Source organism: Stegodyphus dumicola, chromosome 2, assembly GCF_044657685.1.
Source record: "Stegodyphus dumicola isolate Sdum_Otavi_A_Nest chromosome 2, ASM4465768v1".
Taxonomy (NCBI): Eukaryota; Metazoa; Arthropoda; class Arachnida; order Araneae; family Eresidae; genus Stegodyphus; species Stegodyphus dumicola.
The window spans coordinates 150,774,055-150,797,672 of NC_140769.1; the positions used below are offsets into that span (position 1 = coordinate 150,774,055).

The 23,618-nt window shown below is 33.3% G+C and overlaps 1 protein-coding gene across 10 annotated transcripts in view; it reads right to left on the minus strand.

Moving 5' to 3' along the window:
* Positions 1 to 1,776: 1,776 nt before the first annotated feature.
* Positions 1,777 to 23,618, minus strand: part of LOC118205930 (uncharacterized) — a 589,509-nt gene continuing 567,667 nt past the window's right edge. For 8 of the 10 annotated variants that reach the window (XR_015039606.1, XR_015039604.1, XR_015039603.1 and 5 more), the window contains 2 exons: positions 6,142 to 6,284; positions 3,043 to 3,181 (listed from right to left, as the gene is read on the minus strand). Coding sequence is in view for 2 of the 10 variants with exons in the window: in XM_085811267.1 (XP_085667393.1) it covers positions 8,771 to 8,851 (81 nt within the window). In the remaining 8 variants the exon portion in view is untranslated. Of the gene's footprint in view, positions 3,182 to 6,141; positions 6,285 to 8,533; positions 8,852 to 23,618 lie in introns of those variants that run through there. The other 2 variants (XM_085811268.1, XM_085811267.1) reach the window with 2 other exon arrangements.

A 23,618-nucleotide genomic window follows, 5' to 3' on the forward strand; every position in this document is an offset into this window, starting at 1 on the left:
ATAACCTTAGAATCAATGCGAGAAAACAAACTTTTTCAAATTCTTCTACTTCAAAATCATTTATATTAGAATCAGAATAGTTTGTTTTAAATCTCCGACAAAAACACTCAAAATTTTAAACTTTCTTTTTTATTTCCTTAAATTAAATTACGTCTAAAGGGACTCTTTTTAACATTTTGTGCATTACCTTTAATTTATTAAATATCGTTCTTTGCACTTAAACCATAAAATTCGGTTCAATAGCAATGTCGCAAAATAACTTTAAAATGAGCATATATATAGAATTTCTGATACACAGTTCCGTGCGCTGGAGATAAAAAGGTTTCCCCCCCCTCCCGTACAGTGTTGCCATTGCTCGCTTTTAAATCGTTGAGTTTGTTACTAAAAAATTCATTGAAGTTTTATAAAATATGAAATCGATCATAAAACAGCATCCATGATATAATGGAGGACTCTAACATTTGGTGGCAACATTTTGAAAAGTGATGAAATGCAAAATCACAAAACGAAAACAGCCCTTCAGGGACAAAGCTCCTTTGGACTAACAAGAAATTTTTTTTTTTTTACTCTTTCAGTATGCACAACAGAATAATTAAAAAAAATATCTCACCTTGTTTATTAACATTCCAGTTGACAAAGAACGAGACAAACTAATGGGCCAGTTTGATTAATCCTTTAGAATTATCTTGTTTGTTGGAAAATTTTATTTTAAGAAAAGGAGCAATGTCTAATAATGAAGGGCATTTCATTTTCATTCATACTTACTTATTCTTTGAATTCTTCTAAAGGGCCTTCATGTGTTACATCCGCTGCAAAATTCTCAGCAGTTGCCTCGCTGCCTGTGCTCAGTTAGTGGACTTTGGCAAACTTGAAGTAGAAGCAGTATTAAGTCAAATTAATGAGAAATAACAGAATTACTAATGTCAGCAGTATGATATTTTCTTATGGGTCTCGTTACACAAAGTGTAAACTAGCTTCATAATGTTACTTTCCATAATAAATTTTAATGTTAGAGAATAATATAATATACAATTCTTCTGATATTCTTTGATGTATTCTGAAATTAAAAGTTAAAAATCTTAATTTGTTTTTTTAAATAAATTTCTGAATTTTCATAGCTAATTTGCCACCTCTTCCATTTGTTCACCTAAGGCAAGTTGCCTCACCTTTCTCCAAACTCTGATCATGATTTAAAACTTTTGATGAACTTAAGTTATATTAAACATTGAGTGCTAGTTGTAAAAGCTTCTTGTGGAATAATTATTAAGTAGTATTTTTTGCTGTTGACTAAGTGTATGTAGTTTATGTAATACATGTTCGTTGTATTACCATTTATATTTATTTATAGAAGTGAATTTTGAAGGCCCATAATTACATATATTCCAATATAAAAACAAACACCTAATCCTTTCTTTCTAAAAATTTTATTGTTTACTTTTAACAGCAATTTTTTTTTTTTTAAATTTCCTTTTATAGTGAAAAATATTGCTATGGGGGTTTTGACCATCAATTTTTTTCTATTATTTGTTAAAATGGCACTTTTTAATTTTAAACCAAAGGCATTACTTTCTAATCAGGTTGATTTTATTATTTTTATACCATACTTAAGGGACTGCACTATAATTACTACCATGGCTCACAGATTCTTTCTATGACCCTCTAGTTTTTATACTAAATGTAAAACATAATTTCATTCCTTTTGAATTAATTCTCCAAATTGAAATACATTTTATATATGTAACAGAAAACACAATTCATAAACAACACAATAATGAATTATAATTTGAAATAACATAAATCTTTATTTATGATTCAAAACACAATTTCAACATAAAGGCATTGCTTTGCTATAACATTTTAGTGAAATTATATTTATGTATATATATACTAAACAGAAATTCTCACAAACTGTTTATAAAATTATGCCTTTTTAAAATGAGAAGAGTGACTAATTAAAATATGATTACCACATCCCATATGGCATATACGTTAAAAAAATTCTAAAAGTACAGCTCATGCGTGGTAGTATTTCGATTTCCTGGAATCATCACAACATGCCAACTAATATAAACTGAACACGGAACAGAAACACTAAATCAGAAATTAAAAGTGAACTTCACTTTTAGAAATACATTATTTGAACATGAACAAACACAGAATTTACATATTTTGTACACTGCTTATATACACATTATATATCAACTGTTCCCATAATAAAGAGGCACTGTAGTGGCTAAAATTATGCTTCAGGAAAAAATGATTTTTATGATCTAACGAGGATAAAAATTTCAGTAATGAATAGCAGATATGTATTAATTCTTTTGTTTGGCTGAACTCCCACTATGGTTCTGTTTGCCAAATTTGGTGACGAGTTAAAAACATTTTCTCGTTGACCCAATTTGAAACCTATAGGTGTAACTAACTGTTTTAAAGACTACTTACTTACGTAGGAGCTACACTGAGTTTTAACATAAGATTTTTACAAATTAAAAAGAATAATTAATAGATTCTACATATGCAACAAACTGCATTTTCTATACTTTAACATTTAAATTAAATTATTTTAAACATCCCCACCACATTTGGCAAGAGAGAAAATTCATTACTCACCATATTTGATGAACATGATCATTGTGGAAGTAAAGATCTTATTTAATCTGCTAAACATATATTCATCACGTTAAAAATTAAATTCTTGAAATTTGAGACAATTAAGTAGGGCTTGTCCCATGAGAAAAATAAAGCTTTTATATATGTATATATATATGTGTATTTATATATATAGATATTTTGTCACACCAATTTCATTTTCTCTCAAATATCCTCTGCAAAGTGTCTTTGGTGTTTGATATTGAGCTTAGCTTGTGGCACTTAGTCAGGCACTAACAGAAATGTATAGATACATTCTGTAGAAAATACATTTCAGTTTTTCAACAATTGTTTTAATTCTCTGTACTGGCACAATAAAAGCTCTATCACCGAAAAGGATGATAAAACTCTGTATATTTTTATAATATGTACAAAATCACTCGAGTTCTGTTACAACCAATGACTATCAGTTGATCATAGGCACATGACCAGAAATCCCATTGCAGAGAAGCCCTAGAATGAAAGCTTAAGTATTCGCAGTAGACGCTGTACCGAAAACCTTCAGATTCCAACCAGTCTGTGCTACTGGAACCTAAAAGAAATAGCATATGCATAATTTTAAGATAACTTAGTCCTAAAACAAGCTACACAAATCTAGAAAGAGCAAAAATGCTTGAGCATCATGCTGTTTAAAGCTCTTCATGCAAAAAAGTGAAATACCAGATTCTACAAATTGAATAACACATTTCAAAATCATTACGTATAATGGAAATTTTAAACTAAAAATACATTCTGATAGGATAATATTTTATCATTTCCAAGTTAAAAAAATCGAAATCTGTAATACTTTAATCATAACCTGAAAAATAGAAGTCAAATGTATAGCTCTCATTACACGTTACAATGCAACACTAAAATTACACAAATATACCGAAATATTGAGGTACAGCATCTAACATGCAATTTTGTAATGATTCAATTCATTTCTCAATATACCATTTATTTTAAATGTTTAGATCCAGGGACATTGAAATTATTTCCTTGGAACAGCCAAAGGTTATAGTAACACTTTTTTCAATTTATGTTGAAAAAACACCAAAGCAGCATGATGGTCCTTCTCTTATTTACACTGAGAAATGCCAAACCATTTTTATAAGATCAATGGATGCATTAACACGGGGTGGGTGAGGTACTTCAATACTAGTTTATATCTACCGATTCAGTTTCATTCTCTATGTATTATATTCTGAAAAGTTATAAGAGCTCTAAAATCAATTTTACACAGTTCAATATTTCAAGTTATCTATATGATAAAGATGACAATGGCATATTTTTGATATTTCAGATAATAACAATGATTTTATGAAAATTAAATGTACAACAAAAGCTTTCTTGTCGTGGATCTTTTCAACATGAAATTTGAGCAGTGTTGTCACACTGTATTATGACTTAAACAGTTACTCACTTTTACTTTTTAATAACATTTTTTTAATTCCCCTTATAAGCTACCTTTTTATGATTTTTAATTATTCTGCTTATTTAACTGCATGAGTGAAGGCAATTTTTCTTCAAAACTTTGGACAAATAATTTAGGGTGTCAATGCCTAAAGTAGTTAAATTTAATAATATTGGATAAGTATTAATAAAAAGTATTGTAAATGCTAATAAACTGTAAATTGCCAGAATTAATATGTACTTACACAGGAAATATTCAAGTCATACACATTCTCAATTTAAGTAATATATTGAATAAAATGATTTAAATTATTCATTCATTAGCTTTATTTAAGAGTGTTGGCTTTAGTTTTCCACATGCAAATTTTGATCGGAGGTCGATCGGCGGTAAGCTAACGTGGTTGCCGCTGATTGGCCGATGACGTCAAGATCGGCGGGTTGGCCGAGTATAATATATATGTAGGCCGGTATCGGCGAATCTTGTTCTCCTTGTTCTCTTGTGTGATTATCAGTTAGCATTATGCTAGTTTTTCTTTCACTAAATGATTTTAAATGTAAAGGCTACAGTGTTAGCTCTTTTATTTTATTTACGGAATAAAGCAAGAATTTTATTTAGTTTAGTCTTAGCTTTATTTAAGGAAAGCAAAACATGCTTTGCGTTTATCGCCACTGCCAACAAAGAGAAGGAAATAAGAATAAATAAAGTTAATGAATGAATGTCTTAAGAATTTCTTTGCTGATAAGGTGCACCCGTTCACATGTGCCACAATCCTAGTTATATTTTTTACTTTTAAATTATTTCTGTTTTATTACTGAAACATTACTTTTAGCAGTAAATAAATTCACACAAGTACAACTCATCAATGGTATATGAAATAATATTTTTTCCTTCCTGTGACATCTATGAAATAACTTTGAACTAGATAAATGATACTTACTGCACATCTGGCAAAACTCCTGCATGTGCAATACATTATTTTCTATTCTTTTTACAAAAGTCACTGAACAAGAATTTGAGTAGTCAGTTTAAAACATTTCCCAAATGAATAAAAAAAAAAAAAAAAAAAAAAAAAAAAAAAAAAAAAAAAAGATTTTGCATTCTTAATATTTAGTTACTGTATCAATGTCCTGAAAAATGATCCACTTCAGCACATCAACTGTATTATTTTCTCACTTCCTGTATGCCAAACACCTAAAAATTGGTAATTTCAACTAAATGATCAATAATAAGTTATCTTGTGGCTCGCAAGTAAACTCAGTTTGCCAACTGCAAGCCCTCTCATAGATGGTAGAGAATGTGTTAAATTCCAAAAGATGTAAATGGATGGAACTTAAGCCCAAGATTTTATAAGAATGGGTATTTTATAACTTAGTTATTGAAACTGACAACTAGCTTAGGATAAGTTTTATTTGAAATGATGGTTCATTATCCGGAAAACTTTTAGAAGCATTTTAACTGGCCAGATTCACCCTTCACATTCCTCCAAAATCATATCTGAGGTCGTACATATGAATCTAAGGTAAGGGGTAATCAACAGCTATCTGGAGACAGTGCTTTTCTTCCATGTATAATTACTCAAATGTCTTATAAGATTCATTATCAATAAATATGATATGACTTCAGCATACCCTTCACAAGGCGATTATGTGAAATATACAACAAGTAATATTTCACAAAGCAACGGAAATCTACTACCAATAAATACAAAAGAAACAAATTACATTCATTCTGTTATTCTTTCAAAGCTGAGATTTAAAATGCAAAAACATCAGTGATCCAAAAAAGCATTCCTGAAGCTTTTCAATACATTTTGGAATTTTTAAGCATATCTAAAAAAGAAAGCACACAAAATCTACAAAATTTCATGCTAAGCATACGAAGAAATGCAGGGAACTAGCATAATTTTACAAAACTTATATAGCTACCATGCAACTGTATGACAATAAAACAGCCTTTCCTTTGACAATGAAGCAAAATGCTATCAAAGCAAGATGTGGATTATATGCACAGGAAGATATACCAGACTTAAATTTTACAAAGAGAGCATGCATTTCTCTGCAGCTACTGAACATGCTGGACAGATATTTTATACTTGCATGTATCAGTCTAAATTTCCACTGCTTCTTAGATAAAACAAACTTTCACATTAATGATGAGATGGACTGCTTGAATCTTCAGACATCTTTTTCTTCTTGGGTGATTTTTTAAGAAGTGATGTCAAGCATGTTTTTTCACATAGCTAATTTCAGAAAAATGCCAGCAATTCAGACAATATAAATTTTTTCTTCCATTACATTGTTTTCAATGCAAGAAAATTAGGTTAAAAATTTTATAAAAATAAATGCAACTGCGTAAAATATCTACTATTTATTCCCTACATTTTATTCTAGTTGCAAGATATAAAATATTTTTTAGTAGGAAAATTATGCATAGTTATAAAAAATCATTAGGAAAAATTTTATTAAAAAGATCAGTCAGTACATTTTATCACTTTATTTCAAACTTTGATTTGCACTCAGCATTCAGAGACTGACCACGTACCTAATACTTCCTCAGTCTACTCTTACATAAAAGATGTCTTGGAAACAACAACCCATAGATCCACCTTGTGCTGATATGTGGATCTGACCCTAAATAATCATGGCAACAACCCATTATGAGCTTATAGATGCTTGTGCATGATTCATAACTTAAGAAGTCAGTTCTACAACATACCATAGATGATGTAGGAGATAAATTTGGACAAAATTAGAAAGCCGTACGGTGCATCTTCTCAAATGTTCCTCAATCAAGAAGATTTCCTTCTTCAGAGGTATCATGCACTCTTATCCTGAAATCTGCCAGAAGTACGGCATCATGAAATATATTCCATGACACAGCATGACCCAAAGGAAGCCTTCACCATACCTCTGCCCACTTGCTCAACTTTTATCATGCCATAGCTTTAAGTTTAGCTGAAATATCCATAGCTTTAAGTTAATGGTGCCAAATGCACACACATGTCCATATGGGGTAGCCAAACTTTTGGTTTATTGGACCAATGTGACCTTTCCTGTCTTTAGTAGTTCATATCAGCATGACTATAAAATAAACTAAAAGTGAGCAACAAAAGGTAAACCTATCAAAGCTTATGTGTACTATTCTGTAAGACAGTTATGAGGATACGTGCTGCACATCCATAATAGTACCTGTCACTACTTTTATCTGTTATTGAAACAAATTTGATAACCTTGTACTTCGAAAACAAATGGTGGCAGCTTGGTTTGGAGGATCCCTGTTGGTAGGATCGAGATTGACATATTGGACATATGTGCATATGCATATTAACTATTACAGCTTAATAAAAGAACATTACCAGAACTGGTTGCTTAACATGTTGAGCGCCATGTCAGCCACATCTGTGGCTGATGCTAGACTTTCCGTTTAGACCGCGTCAGCCATCTGTGGCTGACACTCAGTAGCGTAGCGAGCATAACTGGCGGCGGGGGCAAAATACATTTTTAGCGCCCCCCAAAAAACACAGTAATATTATGTATAGAATATATTCATAATAATGCAAATAATAAAATGCTGAATCTGCCATAAAATACTCTAAAATATATTGTTTTGTTATTTTCTTCCTTCGCGTTCGTACGAGGCTCGCGTCGATTTGGAGTGAATAACGACGACAGTACTTGATGGAATATTGAAACATACTTTATTTACCAATATTAATCAGGACAGCTCCAAAACATTTTTACAGTCGTCGAATATCTACTATAAACACGCTGGAACAATCAGCGGCACAGCCTTCACACTGTCAGGCAATAACGGCGGAGACAGCTTCACAGCAAAGCTCCCGAGTCTGCTCGGTTGTTCTCGACTCTCCACGCTACAACTCACAATGCACTCGACAACACACAGAGCACAGCTCCCGACTTTTTGGTTCAGTCGTTCCCGGAGCACAACACACTCTCTCGATGATGCACTAACTGTGATACACTAAAAGATTCTTTCGGTGCACTCGACAACCCACTCTGCACTCGCTGACCGACTGTCAACTCAATCGACTCCGCACGGACTAACTGACAAGACACGCTAACTGACTGACTGCGGACCAGCACTGTTTATATAGCTTTCAGCTTACATTCTGGGCTAAACTGGTAAGAATTCGTTCCAGAGGGTTCTCCATCCGTCCATGGCATATCACCAATTTTGTCACCAAATGAGCGATTTATCACCAAATGTGGCAGCCCTGCCTTCCCTGCTACTTTATGGCAACCCTAAACTGCTTTTCGGGGAAGTCATCTTACCGCGCCTGTATATTTCGTAACAATATTGTTAAGAATAGTCACTACACCTAACTACACTAACATTGGATTCGGAAATATATGTGTCGGCGGAAAAATCACACATACCGTCTTTTTCCGAAAATAAGACACTGTCTTACTTTTTTTTGGTCCAAAATACGCGCTAGGGCATATTTTCGGGAAAGGGCAAAAATAAAAGTATATTTATAAATTTTTATTTAATATTTATTTTACACAGAATACAGAAATTTAAATTTATTCAATTACAGTCATGTCATCTTCTGGAACATCGTCATAAATAAAATTCTGAATTACAATCTGATTTTCTTCCAAATCCATTTCCTGTTGAATCATTAGTCCGAATCTCTCATGTCTTGCGATATAGCTATCGTCGCTGTGTCGTATGCGTCTTGGAGGTTATGGTTCAGCCCAAATTTCACCCCGACGAGAGTCTGCTGATGCTAACGGATGACGATGCCTTTCCTGTGAATGTATCTCTCTCGGCGCAAACAGTGAACTGGTTAAGATAAATTCCAAGAATTAATTTGAAACGAACTGTAGAGATAAAGAATTAATTTCTCGGAATATTTTGTTTCAAACATTTCTCTGAAATAAGAGTATTAGGAAAGCTAAACCTATTATTACTTAATAAATCAATAGCATTTTTTAACGAATTCTTTTTGTCACATTATTTTAACTAGGAATTTTTTTCAGGGGATGTCTTATGTTACAAAAAGTTCCGAAAATCACAATAGGGCTTATTTTCAGAGGATGTCTTATTTTAAAAGAAAAAACTTAAAAAGTTCCGAAAACACGATAGGGCTTATTTTTGGAGGATGTCTTATTTCAGAAAAAGACGGTACGATGATTTAGAATTAGTTAAAAAGGTATTATCTATTTCACATATTTGTATAATTGTTTTTAAAAAAGTACAATTTTTAAATAATTAAAAGTTTAATATATATTATAGATACGTAGATATATTTATTAATAATAATATAATACATTAATACAATTAATTACTATGCATGCATTTTTCTTGCCATTGGATGAAGCAAATTTATCAATTACTTCATCATAGTCGATCATTTCAAATTTTTCTCTTTCCACATTTAAAAATGCTAGATGACTTAGGGGATCTTGTCCCATTGTTGATTATAAATATATCAAAATTCATTTTAATTTTTTGAACAAACGTTCATAGCTAGAATTTGATAATGAAATAGTAAGGAATATTTGAAATGCATCTTTTAGGTTTGGAAAACCATTTTCTCTGTAGATCTGTAATAGAGTTTTAGATTTAGTGTCTTTTCTACTGCGGAGTAACATTTTACAGTCACATTCCCTGCTCAAAACAATTAGAGGATATTATTATGGTATAAAAGAACCATATAATCGACAACCTTTTTAACAGAATGAAATAGAAGAGATCATAAAGGAAAATTATAACGTTTACGAAGTTGGGAGTGTGCAAATTTAGTCTGTGACGGTGAAAACTGTGCGTTTTAGATAAGGAGTAAAGAGCGACATGCAGTATTCCTTTTGTAGAAGGAGATTAAAACAAGTGACACGCTTTGAATGCTTTGGAGTAGTGAATATACGATGTCTCAGCAAGATTACTAATCGGTAGAATCAGTAGCCAGGAAGGCCATCAGTCGTTTACAGGAGAGTCAAACACAATCCATTCTAGTGGAAGCTTTAGGAGTTTCCCAAAACGTCATTTCCAGATTATGGAATCGGTTTTTCGAAACTGTGTATATTTGAGAAATTCGGAACAATGTCGTGTTATCGTTTAAAAACAAAAAGCGGAAGCTATACGTGCATTACGGTAAAAAAGAAAAAATAAATAAATAAAAATAAAAATAGAGAAATACCCTCTTGACTCCACAGGTCCACATATGTGGACCTTCAATTTTGCAATGCTGGAAATATTCCAGTACACTTTTACTCTATTGTAACTCGATTACCACGTACTGGGATGTTTCAGCTTTTCATTTTTACCAATGGATGGCAGAGCAGGTGCATACTTTTGAAGAAATCAGAGCTACAAGCGGATTGTTTTGCAAAAATGGCGCCGTCGAAAAGTCTTCGAAAACGTAAGTAATAATTAATTAATTAATAATTTAATTAATGTTTAAAGTGAATATTTAAAGCTATTTAGGTTCGAGCTTTTGTTTAACGTTGTTGTTTGTGTCAAACTCATTTTTTGTGGCAATGCATTGAAATGTGTATAGGTCCATATACAAGACGTCAGTCCATTAGGGAAATTAGGCTCAGTTGGATACTGTCATACGTTTTTTTAATATTACATAATTTCAGTTACTGTTTCTGAAGTTTATGTTTTATAAACAGCTCACTGATGGCATAACTGATTATATACATATAGTATGTAACTGTAATCTTAAATTATTTGTATTTTACAGGGTTTTTTTACCCTTTTCTCGTTTTATTTTTGAATTAAAATATAATATTCATAATATTGGACTTCTACTCTTCATATTCTGTGACCCATTAAAATAAAGACAATGCATAGCTATTACTGACCTGATTTTATATTTTTAATGTAATTTATTGTTTGTAATTTCTTTGTTATTTCATGTTATTAGTTGTAACTGATAGTAACTCAAGTTAACATGCTTGCAGGATGACTTTTAGAATGCTCCAGAGCTTTTTTTCACCCTTGGCCTTCGTGTTTTGAATACCTGAGCGTGGAATGTTTTGAAGAAGTAGCTGCCCAAACTAATTTGTAGTCTGTTCATCAGAAATATAAATCTGTAAACACGAACGCAAATGAAATAATGCCACTTGTTGATCTCAATACTTGGATGGAAACACTGAAATTCCCTCAAGCAGAATTATATTAGTCACGAAACCTATCACTAAGATGTTTTCATGAAACAATGGCAAGAGACAGACAGACTATTCACTCAGCCCCAAAAATTTTCATTTTGCAGCTAATTTAGCATTCCATGAAAATGATGATAAACTTTGGAAAGTACAAACCTTTTTAAATCCCATCAAGGAAAAATGCCTTATTTTGCCTTGACCGCAAAACATTACTTTGGAAGAGCAAAACCTTTTACGTACTATTGGTGTACTGAGAAGACAAAAAAAAGAAAGAAAAAGGCCAGTTCGAATCTTCTCCCATTTTGTGGATTTGGTGATATCAAAGTGTTGGGCGATGCATGTCCGCTATTACAAGCGAAATAATCTTACGGGTACTAAATTCCTCATGGAACTTGAATGCTAGATGTATCAGCATTGCGCAGATATGAAGGAAATTTAATAACTAATAGAGAGGGGCTAAGACTCCCTTCAAGTTCAGGTGAGGAAGAATACCCTAAGAAAGCAGAGTAATTTCTCAACCAGTAAAGAACACGAGTCCGGATGGTGTAAATCACCAAGACTCATGGATAACAAAAATGCATCTAAATGTAAAATGCCAGAGTGCACATAAAGAACAAGAATATTCTGTATCAAATGCAAAATGTATTTATATGTATTAAAAACAATTATTTTGAAAAGTTTCATACAAAATAATGTGTTGATAAAGATAAAATATTAGTTAAAGTAACTTAAAATTATTAAAACAATCATACATTAGGATGTTATTGTGAAATTATATTGTGTTCATGTTTTATTTCACATTTTAAACTAATGACAGATTTAAATATTAAAATTTATAAGTTAAAATATGAGATTTACTTATTTGAATCCCAAGGTACACATATGTGTACCTAAATATACATGTAGTAAAAAAAATCTCTTTTTTCCCATCTAAAGACAGAAAGCAAGCATATAAACTTCAAGAATTATTTTTAAATTACATATTTTAACTTCGGGTGTGAAGAGGATAAAGTGGTTAGAAAGAACATTTTGTATGCGAAGATACTTGGTTGATGTACTGCAAACATTTTATTACACATTTTATCAGACAAATCGAGAAAATAAATAATTAGATTACAATAATTATTAATTTTAAATACATTTTCCAGAAATCGATCAAAATAAAAACTGAAATTATCCGGATAATATTGTTTGAAGACCATTTGGGCACCCTTCTGAGAGTGGTGCCCGGGGCATCATACACTCCCTTGACCCCCTCTCACTATGGCACTGCTGACACTAGACTTTCCGTTTAGGCCGCGTCGACCGCTGCTGGCTGACAGCGTGTAACATGATATATAAATCTACAATTTACCCTGTTTTATGGAATTACAGAAAAATTATTTAAAATTTACTTAATTTTGATTCATTACAGGACTAATGGATTTCATTGAAACACAGTAAGTATAAAAACGGTTCTCCATTACAGCTATTACAAATTGTGACAACTTGTCTTAGTCTTTTTTCTCGCCATTACTCTGCCAGCTTCAGTTGCATTTTTATCATAACATAATTTACAATATTTCCGTACTTCAGAGGCTTTTCCCGGTTTTCTTTGGAGTTTATGCTGTCGTTTTTTAGATATTCTTGCATTTCTGTTCGATGGAATATCTTCTTTTTCACAACTTGTAAGGGATAACGCTAATTCTTTCCGGATTTCAGTAATGCTAATTTTCTGCTTCGTAATATCTTTCTATAGAATGTAACTATTTACAAAACAGACTTTGCGCGTAATGTGTTGAATGAATGCCTATAGGAATTATGTTTCAAACGTAAACGATCTTCTATTGCGATAAGTATCACTGGCCCTACAATGCCAGCGCTTTTAAGCGGCGTGCATGGCCTGAACGGGATTGCCTAAGAAATACACTTGGCGCTCAATGTGTTAAATATTCAATATGTCAGTGTAATAAAGTAGCAGTTTCAGTTGGTTAAATAAAAGAGACAGATTATATATAATTATCCAGTAAACTAATCTCTCCACTCTAAGTAGCAAATTTATAACTAAGGAATAAAAAAGCACACTATATTAAAAAAAATCATAAATTAATTAAGTTTAAATTACTTTTTTAAAAAAAATTTTTTGCTCATCAGTGATCATTAGTGTTAGGCAGTGACGGCCGATCATATGAATTACATATGTTGACGTTTTCAACAGAAAAAAAAAAAAAAAAAAAAACTTATATTTGAAAAGTAAAGCTTATAGTAAATTTTATTTTTTGACATTGAATGAAAGCACTGATATGGCTGAATTTGCCATTTTTTTTTTAAATGAGGTATTATGATGAATGCATTGCAAATGAAGAAGTAGTTTCTTTAGTACCATTAAAAGACATGACAACATCAAGAGATTTATATAAAGTAATGGGAAAAATAAAAAGCATTACAGCAATTTTCTTTGCCTCTTGACCACTTATCTGATCTAGTTACAGATGGTGCACTAGCTATGGTAGGCAAAAAAAGAGGAACTTGTAAATGCTTTGAAAACAGATCGTATTATACAAATTGTTATCAAGACTCTTAATTTTATGAGGGCCCAAGAAATGAATTATTGCTAATTCCAGAAATTTCTCAAACGTGTGGATGCCAAATAAAACTGAAAAGTGGATGAGAGAATTGTCCAGCCGAAGGAGCACTTTTTAGGGAGTGGTGTTTTCATGTGAAACATGATTTTATAGGGGCTAGTCATATGGATAGTTAAGACAAAGATTGGGATTCACTGGATTATAGCAAAGCTAATTATGATATGTCTAAAGGAAGGGATATCTTCATGAAGTTCTCCTCAAAGGCCTTAGAAACACGAAATTAGCTCATATGAATATTACAAAAGGAACACTTACTTATACTCACATCAAACACGAGTGAATACAATGTTACACATCCTAAATTATGCAATTAGCAAACCACATGGTAATCAGCTCATACAATAAGATCTGACTCCAGGTCAAACTACATCTATTCAGCCATTTTATTCATCTCGTCACTGCCGAGGTAAAAAATCATGACTTGCTGAATCGTCGTATGAAACTGAATTGAAAGAACAGTTCCTACACTAGAAGAATACTCGCAGAAATGATGACATAATTTCAACAACTTAATGTCCTTCCTATGCTATCAACAAAAATATGATACCAATGACATAAATAAAGAAGAAATCTTCCCCATTTTGACAGAAATACTTCATCATTAAGTTTTATTTTTGTTACTGCTTGGGAAGATGTAAAAGCAAGGTAGAAAGACAGTCACATTGAATTTTGTAATTTCTTCAAAACATGATCTCAAAAATGCAGTCGTAAATATTATACTACTGTTAGCTGAATTTTAACCACTAAATGTTGAAATAGTATTTCAAGGTGGGCGGCATGTTCGCGCCTTATGTAAATTTTGATTTGTTCCCTGCAAGAGGGCGCCTGCGAGCGCCTAACTACTTGTATATCTATTGTACGAACTTGTTCTTCACACAGTCTAATAGACACAAACGTTCGTTACTGCGTTTATTAGACTGTGTGAAGAACAAGTTCGTACAATAGATATACAAGTAGTTAGGCGCTCGCAGGCGCCCTCTTGCAGGGAACAAATCAAAATTTACATAAGGCGCGAACATGCCGCCCACCTTGAAATACTATTTCAACATTTAGTGGTTAAAATTCAGTAAATTTAAAACACAATACAATATTAAAATTATGATATAATACTTAATTTATAATATATAAATTAAACTCAAATTGGTAATAGACACAATTTTGTAATATTTCTTTTAACCATGCCATCTGAAGTCTTAATAGTCAAAACCCTAACAATATTATCAAGATCAGGATGTAACTGAGTAATTCTACCCATTTTCCATTTAGTTGGAGGTAAGTTATCCTCCTTTATGAGACACAGATCATTAACTTGAAGATTTTTAGTTGGCAAAAGCCATTTTGGTCTTTGTTGTAATCGACACAGATATTCTTTGTGCCAACGTTTCCAAAATTGTTGAACCATTTTTTGAATATGTTGCCATCTGGTGAGATGGGAAACTTCAATGTAATTTGGTTCAGGAATGCTTGTTAATGATCTACCAATAAGAAAATGACCAGGCGTTAATGCTGACAAGTCATTTGGATCATTAGACAAACTTGTTAAAGGTCGCGAATTAAGACAAGCTTCTATTTGTGTGAGAAATGTTTCAAATTCTTCATATGTCAATCTCGCCTCACCAACTACTCGTTTTAAATGGTATTTTGTTGATTTTATGCCAGCTTCCCAGAGTCCACCCATATGTGGCGCACCTGGAACGTTTAGATGCCATTTAATGCCATTATCAACCAAATATCTGCTAACATTTTGGTTATAAGTTGCAGACCTAGCAAGCCTTTCAAATTCCATCAGTTTGCATTTTGCTCCAACAAAATTGGAACCACAATCGCTATATATATCACTGCTTTTGCCTCTGTGGGAAATGAACCTCTTAAGAGCTGCAATAAAAGCATCTGCTGAAAGATCAGTCACTAATTCTAGGTGAATAGCTCTTGTCGTAAAACAAACAAATAGAGCTATATATGCCTTGAATGACTTAGAGCCTCGACCCTTATTTGCTTTAATTTGAAAAGGACCTGCGTAATCCACTCCACAGCGCAAAAACGCAGGAGCAGGCGAAACGCGACTAGACGGCAAATCGCTCATCAATTGATTAGTGACAGATGCTCTAATTTTGCAACACTTTATACATTTCCTAACTAAATCTCTGATAACAGCTCTACCATTTATGATCCAATATTGTTCTTGAATGCAAGATTGCATAAGTTGTGGACCTGCATGCAAAAGTCTTTCATGGTAATGTCTAACAATGAGATGAGTTAAAATGTGCTTCTTTGGAAGCAAAATTGGATGCCTAAAACCATATACAAGGTTTGCATGTCGCAAGCAACCACCCACCCTGAGAATACCTAAATTATCTAAAAATGGATTCAAAGATAAAATTTTGCTTGTACCAGATAATGATTGATTTCTGCCTAAAGTGTTAATTTCATTCTTAAATTCAACATATTGCATTAATTTAATTAACACATGCATAGCTTTAGTTAATTCACTTGTTTTTAGAAATCCACTTACCTGATCTTCTGAATATTTTTACAGTTATTTACAAACCTCAGACATAATGCTACAACACGTTTAAGTTTAGTGAGAGAGGAATATTTATAAAATAAATCATGAGCGTTTGTCAAGTGACTGGCAGCAGTTGTAGACTGTAAAGCACATCTTTGCTCTGGCACAGAATCATTCAGTAGTGGTGCAGATAATGCTTGCTGAAAAGGAAATAAATTATACAATAAATCTGGACCATGTAACCACAATGAAGTAACCAGTGCAGATGATGACACACCACGCGTTGCAAGATCAGCAGGATTAGCATTTCCACTCACATGATGCCACTGGACAGGAGAGGATAAAGTCTGGATTTTTGCTACTCTGTTGGCGACGAAGGTCTTCCATCGGCTTGCATGAGATCTTATCCAGGCTAATACAATAGTGGAATCAGTATGAAAATAAACTTGCGATATAGGAGTATTTAAAGCCCTACAGGTGAAATCCATTAATTTAGTCAACAGTAATGCTTCACAAAGTTCCATTCGGGAAAGTGATATGGTTTTTAGTGGTGCAACTCTTGTTTTGGCTATCACTAACTGAACATTAATTTGTCCAGTATCTAACACAGAATGATAATAAACTGCAGTGGCGTAGGCCTTCTCTGAGGCGTCACAAAACCCGTGCAGTTGAAACTGGTTATCTGCTTCAACCAACAAGAATCGTGAAATTTTGATACTTTTAATAAATAACAAATCTTCTGTAAGTCATTTCCACTCACATTCAATATCTGGAGGAACCTTTTCATCCCACTGAAACTGATGTTTCCACAATCTTTGCATAATCAATTTATACCGAACCGCGATCGGTGCCAACCATCCAAGAGGGTCAAAGGTCTTTGCGATTATTGAAAGTAATGTTCGTTTGGTTAAGACTTCAGGATATGATGAATTGACTTTGAATAAAAACATATCTGAAGCTGGATGCCACAGGATACCTAACGTTTTTACAGTATCATCATTGTCTATGTTCAAAGAAACATTTGATAAGCACAAATCTGGATTAATTGAATTCAAGACTTCTTTGCTGTTAGAAGCCCATTTTCTTAGAATAAATCCTGCACGTGACAACATCTGATTCAATTGCATTTGTAATTCTATAGCTTCAGTAACTGAATTGGCTCCGGACATCAAATCATCAACGTAGAAGTCCCTAAGACATGTCTTGGAAGCCAAAGGAAAATTAGTTGCTTCATCTATGGCTAACTGCTGTAAACATCTTACTGCAAGGTACGAAGCTGATACAGTACCATAAGCAATCCTAGTTAATCGAAAATCCTGAATTGGTTTATAAAATGAATCACGCCAGACTATTCTCTGAAAGTCTGCATCTTTTAGTATAATTTGTCTGTAAATTTTCTCTATATCTGCAGTTATAGCTATTCTGTGAATTCTGAAACGAATAATTAATGTTGTCAGATCAGTCTGCAACTGTGGACCAACCATCAATTTCTCATTAAGAGAAATACCGCTAGAAGATTTTGCAGAACCATCAAATACGACTCAAAATTTATCACCATTTTTATCCGGAACTGAATGGTGCGGAAGGTAAAAACTAGAATTAGCTGGAACATCAATTTCATTTTCTGGAATCAATTCCATATGACCAAGTTGTTGATAGTCCTCCATAAATTTGTGATATTGACTGGAAAGAGATTTATTCTTAATAAATTGACGTTCAATGCTTTGTAAACGATGTACAGCAACATCCCTTGATGACCCAAGTTCATTTCCCGATCTACGAAATGGAAACTTAACAACAAATCTACCTGTTGAATCACGAGAAAAATTCCGCTTGAAATGATTTTCACATTCAATTTCCTCTTCTGTGTAATGCTTTATCTCCGAAATTTCTTCCAATTTCCAAAATTTTTCAAGCTGGAGCTGAACATTGGTACAACTAGCATGATTCAATACAATTGTCTGCGATAGACTTTTAGTCTTTCCGATAATGACCCAGCCGAATATTGATTCCAAGGCTGTTAACGAATGACCCGGAACAGTTAAATGTCCATGAAGCATTATCTCGACAAATAAATCTGCGCCTAAAAGAATATCTATTGGGCCAGGCTGGAAACAATTTGTATCTGCCAACCACAAATGTTTGAAAGATGTCAAAACAGATCTATCAACTTGATATTGAGGGAGGTCACACGTGATCTTGGGTATAATTAATGCATTAACTGAAATGCTTGCGTTTTTATAAAATGGAGATGTTACTTGTAATTGAACTGAACCTGAAACCTTTCCAATTTTTTGCGAGCTCAGGCCATTTACACTTATGTTTGCACTAGTGCGCTTTAACTGCAGTAAATTTACACAGTGCTCCCGAATAAATGAGCCCTGGCTACCTGAATCAATTAGCATCCTGCATTTTTGTAAATCGCCATTAATATCTTTAACATAAACAATCGCAGTAGGCAATAAAACTGCTTGCGCAACAGGCACAGTGGCGTTATTGCTACTAATAGCAGAAGTTCCGTGTTCCATGGGTATATGACATTTTTCATCATTTGAATTTTTCGAACATAACACTGTATTATGTGGCTTTGAACAATATTTACACATTCCTGCACGACATTTAAAAATGGGATGCATTTTACTATCTTTCAAACAATTAGCACATAACTTATTCCTTTTAATAATATCCCATTTTTCTTTGATAGGGAGTTCTAAAAAACTATCACATTTAAATAACTGAGAATGAGAATTACTCTTACAATGAACGCACACATTAGTCACAAGTTGGGACGAAAAAGCATATCTGCTACCTGAATCGCGAGTTTTAATTTCAGAAGGCAAAACTGCCTTCTCCCTCTGGCACTTCGCCAAAGAGGCAATAGCACTCGCTCTGTTTAAAATAAAACGCTTGAATTCAGCGAAAGAAGAAATTTTCTTGTTCGAATGCTCCATCGTCCACTCTTTTAGTGTTTCATGATCAAGTTTTCCTTTTAACAGAAAAATAATCATAGTATCCCAATTCTCTACCGGCTGTTTAAGGATTTTTAATGTATCAATACACTGTTGTGTTGTATCAATTAATCTCCGCAAACCTGAAGCAGATTCATGTTTTAGAACAGGTTGTGAAGTTAATTTATTTAATGCTGCGTTTATTATTTCCATTTCGTTTTCATAACGTTCAGTAAGCGCTTCCCATGCCTTTTCATAATTCGCGTTTGAAATTTGAACTGATTGTAGTAAAACAGCAGCTTCACCTTTCACAGAAAGCTTAAGATATTGCAATTTTTGACTGTCACTTAATGTACTATTATTTCCAACACTGGCAAGAAATAAATCCCTAAATGATATCCAGTCAACATAATTAGAAGTAAACACTGGCAATTCCACGCGAGGAAGTTTCAAGCCGTTTGCATTAGGATTTATTATATCTTTGCCTGAATTACTAAGTTTTCTTGATTCTTCCTTTAAAGTAATTTTTAATGCATCCAGCTTGGAAAATAGTTCATTCATTTCTATTTCATATTTACCAAACTCTGCGTCAGAACAAGTACCAAGAATGTTATTGTTTAAACAGTTCACTTCAACACCTAATACACCAACATCATTTTCGTATACTTCAATGGCAGAAAAAGAATTTTCTAGATTTTGTAAACAATTTACTTGGGAAATTAAACGAGTCAACTTACCCTTAATAATTCGCCTTTGCCTTAAAATCGACTCCATATTCCTGCCGCTGTTTTCACAATCCAGACAAAATATAAATCCGTTTTCCTTGCACGAAATGTCCTCCTATACCAGAACATTAAAATTGTCTTGACACATCATCCAAAGAAATGCGCTGGCTCACGACGGACCATGTTAGCGGATGGAAAGTAGACACAAACGTTCGTTACTGCGTTTATTAGACTGTGTGAAGAACAAGTTCGTACAATAGATATACAAGTAGTTAGGCGCTCGCAGGCGCCCTCTTGCAGGGAACAAATCAAAATTTACATAAGGCGCGAACAACTACTAATTGTGAATTTTCTTCAGAATTGCTGTAACTTACTTTTTGTGAGAATAATTTTTTTTTAAATATTAATACGTAGGGCAATCAAATATGAACAAGCCTTTATTGGCTGAGTGTCAGGATGGGTATTTGTATATGTTTGAGCAGTTGAAAATGTTAGGTGGAGTTGCCTAATGATGATAAAAAAGCTGCAAGAGTAAAGGTACCACAAAAGCCGGCTTGTTCCGTGCTTTATTTAGTAGTCCTTACGAGGAATGTGCCCGTCCCTATTGAGCAACACATAATTATAAAGGTTCCTCATCCGTCAAAATGTGCTGAAGCTTAAGAGTGCCACAGACTGCATGCTCAGTTTGGGAAAGCTGGTACAGGTCAGTTTGACGCCAACGGTTTGATGCCAGCGTTTCGACGCGTACTCAATTCGACACAAGGTCGTTTTGACGTGGGGTCAGTTCGATGCCATACTTTTCTGCTTTTGTTAGATGCCATACTTTTCGTATTTTTATTTATTTTTAGAATAAGTTTGAATCATCATTCAAATAAATTTGATGTTATCATAATTTGGTGTTTTACACCACACATTATGGGAATTCATAGATGGTCTCGAGCGTGCTCAAAAATCAATTGATCAATGTTATGAACTATTTGTACGTGGAGATGAATCGCCGCACAAGCAGAATAGGTATCTGTGAGCTGATATGAAAATTAAAGTAATAGTTGAAGATTTTGAAAATCAAGAAATAAGGGAATACCTGAAAGGTGTGGCACATAATTTTGCAATGGATTAATATAATAACAGTTCTGTGATGTAATCTTATTTCTCTCTAATCTTATTTATGTGTAATCTTATTTATCTGTAATTATATTTGTCTGCAATATAACTACTTTGTAACCATATGTTTATTTACCATTTGTGTATTTTGCCTTTTTGATGCTGTTTTGTGAAAAAATTAATAATAATAAAAAAAAAAAACCCTGCCTCATGTCCCGGGGCCTTGACATTGGTGAGGGGGCTTCTCACTAATCTGGGATACAAACAAAAATCTAGAACACTTTCACACATATACACACATATATTTCAAATATGTATGCAAACAATCGCTAATTCAATAAATAAAAATCAGTCATATTACTTATTTATATTACTTCATATTTATTCTAAAAATAAATAAAAATACGAAACAAAATATGACGTCGAACTGCCCTGGCGTCCAAATGTTGCCGTTGAACCGTCGGCGTCAAAACTACTTGCTTCGTGGGGAAGCTACCCTTTCACGGAGAAGAGTGAAGGTTTGGTGCAATGAGTTCAAGCAAGGCTATGAATGTGCTACAAATAAAGGTCTTCCCTGTCGTCCCCACACCAGTATGACTAATGAAAACGCTACACGTGTTTATGAGCTTACTGAATGGGATCTACGCTGCACAGCGCTTCAAATTTCAGAAGAACTTGGTGTCAGCTATGGAAGTGTTCAATCAATCATCAGAAAGCAGTTTGGCTTCAGAAAAATATCAGCTCATTGGTTTCTGAAGTTTTTGAATGTTGATAAAAAAAGCTGCACGAGTTCGCGTTTCTCAATTGCTTGAAACCCGTTTTGACGAAGGGGAAGCTTTTTTGCATAAAATCGCCACCTGTGACGAGACATAGGTGCGTCATTACAGCCCTCAATCAAAGCATGCAAGCATGGATTGGAGAACGAAGGGTGAGAAACCCTGTGAAAGCCAAAACTCGACTGTCTGCAGGAAAAGTGTTGGCCACCACTTTTTTGGACTGAAAGGAGGTCCTAATGGTGGATTTCTTACACAGATGTCTGACCATCAATGCATCCTAATACTGTGGTCTCTTGGATCAAGTTAGCCTTCAGTCTTGATGCAAAAGACTGAGATTGTCCCATCTGTGAAGTGTTGATCCTCCACGACAATGCCACGCCCCACACAGAAATTGCAACACAGCAGAAACTCATGAAAATGCTTGATCATTCACCTTACAGCCTACATTTATCGCCATGCGATTTTCACATGGACACCTCAAAGAAGCACTTGCAGACAAGCCATTCGAGTCCAAAAATCAAGTAGAAACATTCATGCGCAACTGGTTAGATACCCATCCAACTTAATTCTATGAGAACGGAAATTTGGAAAAATAATGTTTCCTATAAAATAAATTTTGTTTAAACAAAAGGCTCATTTATATTTGATTCACCCTCATAATTAAAAAGAATTAAAAGTGTTAAAAGTCTAAAAATGAGCTCTTTGAATTTAAGAAATTTTATAATACAGTTTATATAATAGCAACCAAAGAAATGAAAAACACTTCTAGATTGTCATTAACAATTTTGCTAACAGAAAGAATATTGGAATTAAAAATGTAATTAAAAAATAAAAAAAAGAGTTTTCATTTATTTCCCTCTACATTATTTCAACATTTTATAAAACTTTTTGATATGCATTAAGAGGGTAGCAAGGTTCTAGCTATGTGCCCAACTCTCACCAAATCATCTGTTAAGAATGATGTAACATTATTATCAAACTGCAATTTTTAATTACAACCAGGTGGTGAAGTATTATTGAATTGTAGTGTTAATGATTTTAGTAACATTCCATGTCCAAGACTAAATTTGGTATGGAAAACCGAGTAGATACATTCAATTAGTAAAGATAATATTGTTATTTCATATGGTGAAACTATTAGGGTTTAGGTAAGCTTTTCTGGTCATCCATATCACACTGAGTTGAATCCTGAAACTTAGCCTGTAGTTAATCCTCCATGATAAATTGAACAATCTTAACATAACATTGGATAATTTGGAACCCATGGAATTTGTTTGGAAAATTTAGTATGCCAACAAATTTGGTCAACAGTTTGGTAATGCTTGGGAAACCGAACGGAGAAATTCACATTAGGTTGATGATGCAGAGATGATAGAGAAATATTTTGGTGATTTAATTGTCATAAAGAATAGCATAATCTCTGAAAAGGAAGAGACTTATATTAATTTTAAATATGTAGGATAGATAATACCCACAAAATGGATTTAGGCAGATCCACAGCATGCGAGGACAATCATTGATATGAAAACTCCTACTGATAAAGAAGGTATAAAAAGATTTTTATGTATAGTGAATTATGTATAGCAAATTCATGCCTCACATGTTCACTATTGCTTTTTCCAAAAGGAATCTTTTAAAAGACAACGTGTAATTTAATTGATCTGAAGAACATGAAAATGCTTTTAAACTACACATTTAATTCATTAACCACTGTAAAAATATTTAGCAGTTCTAAACAAACTTCCAACTTATAA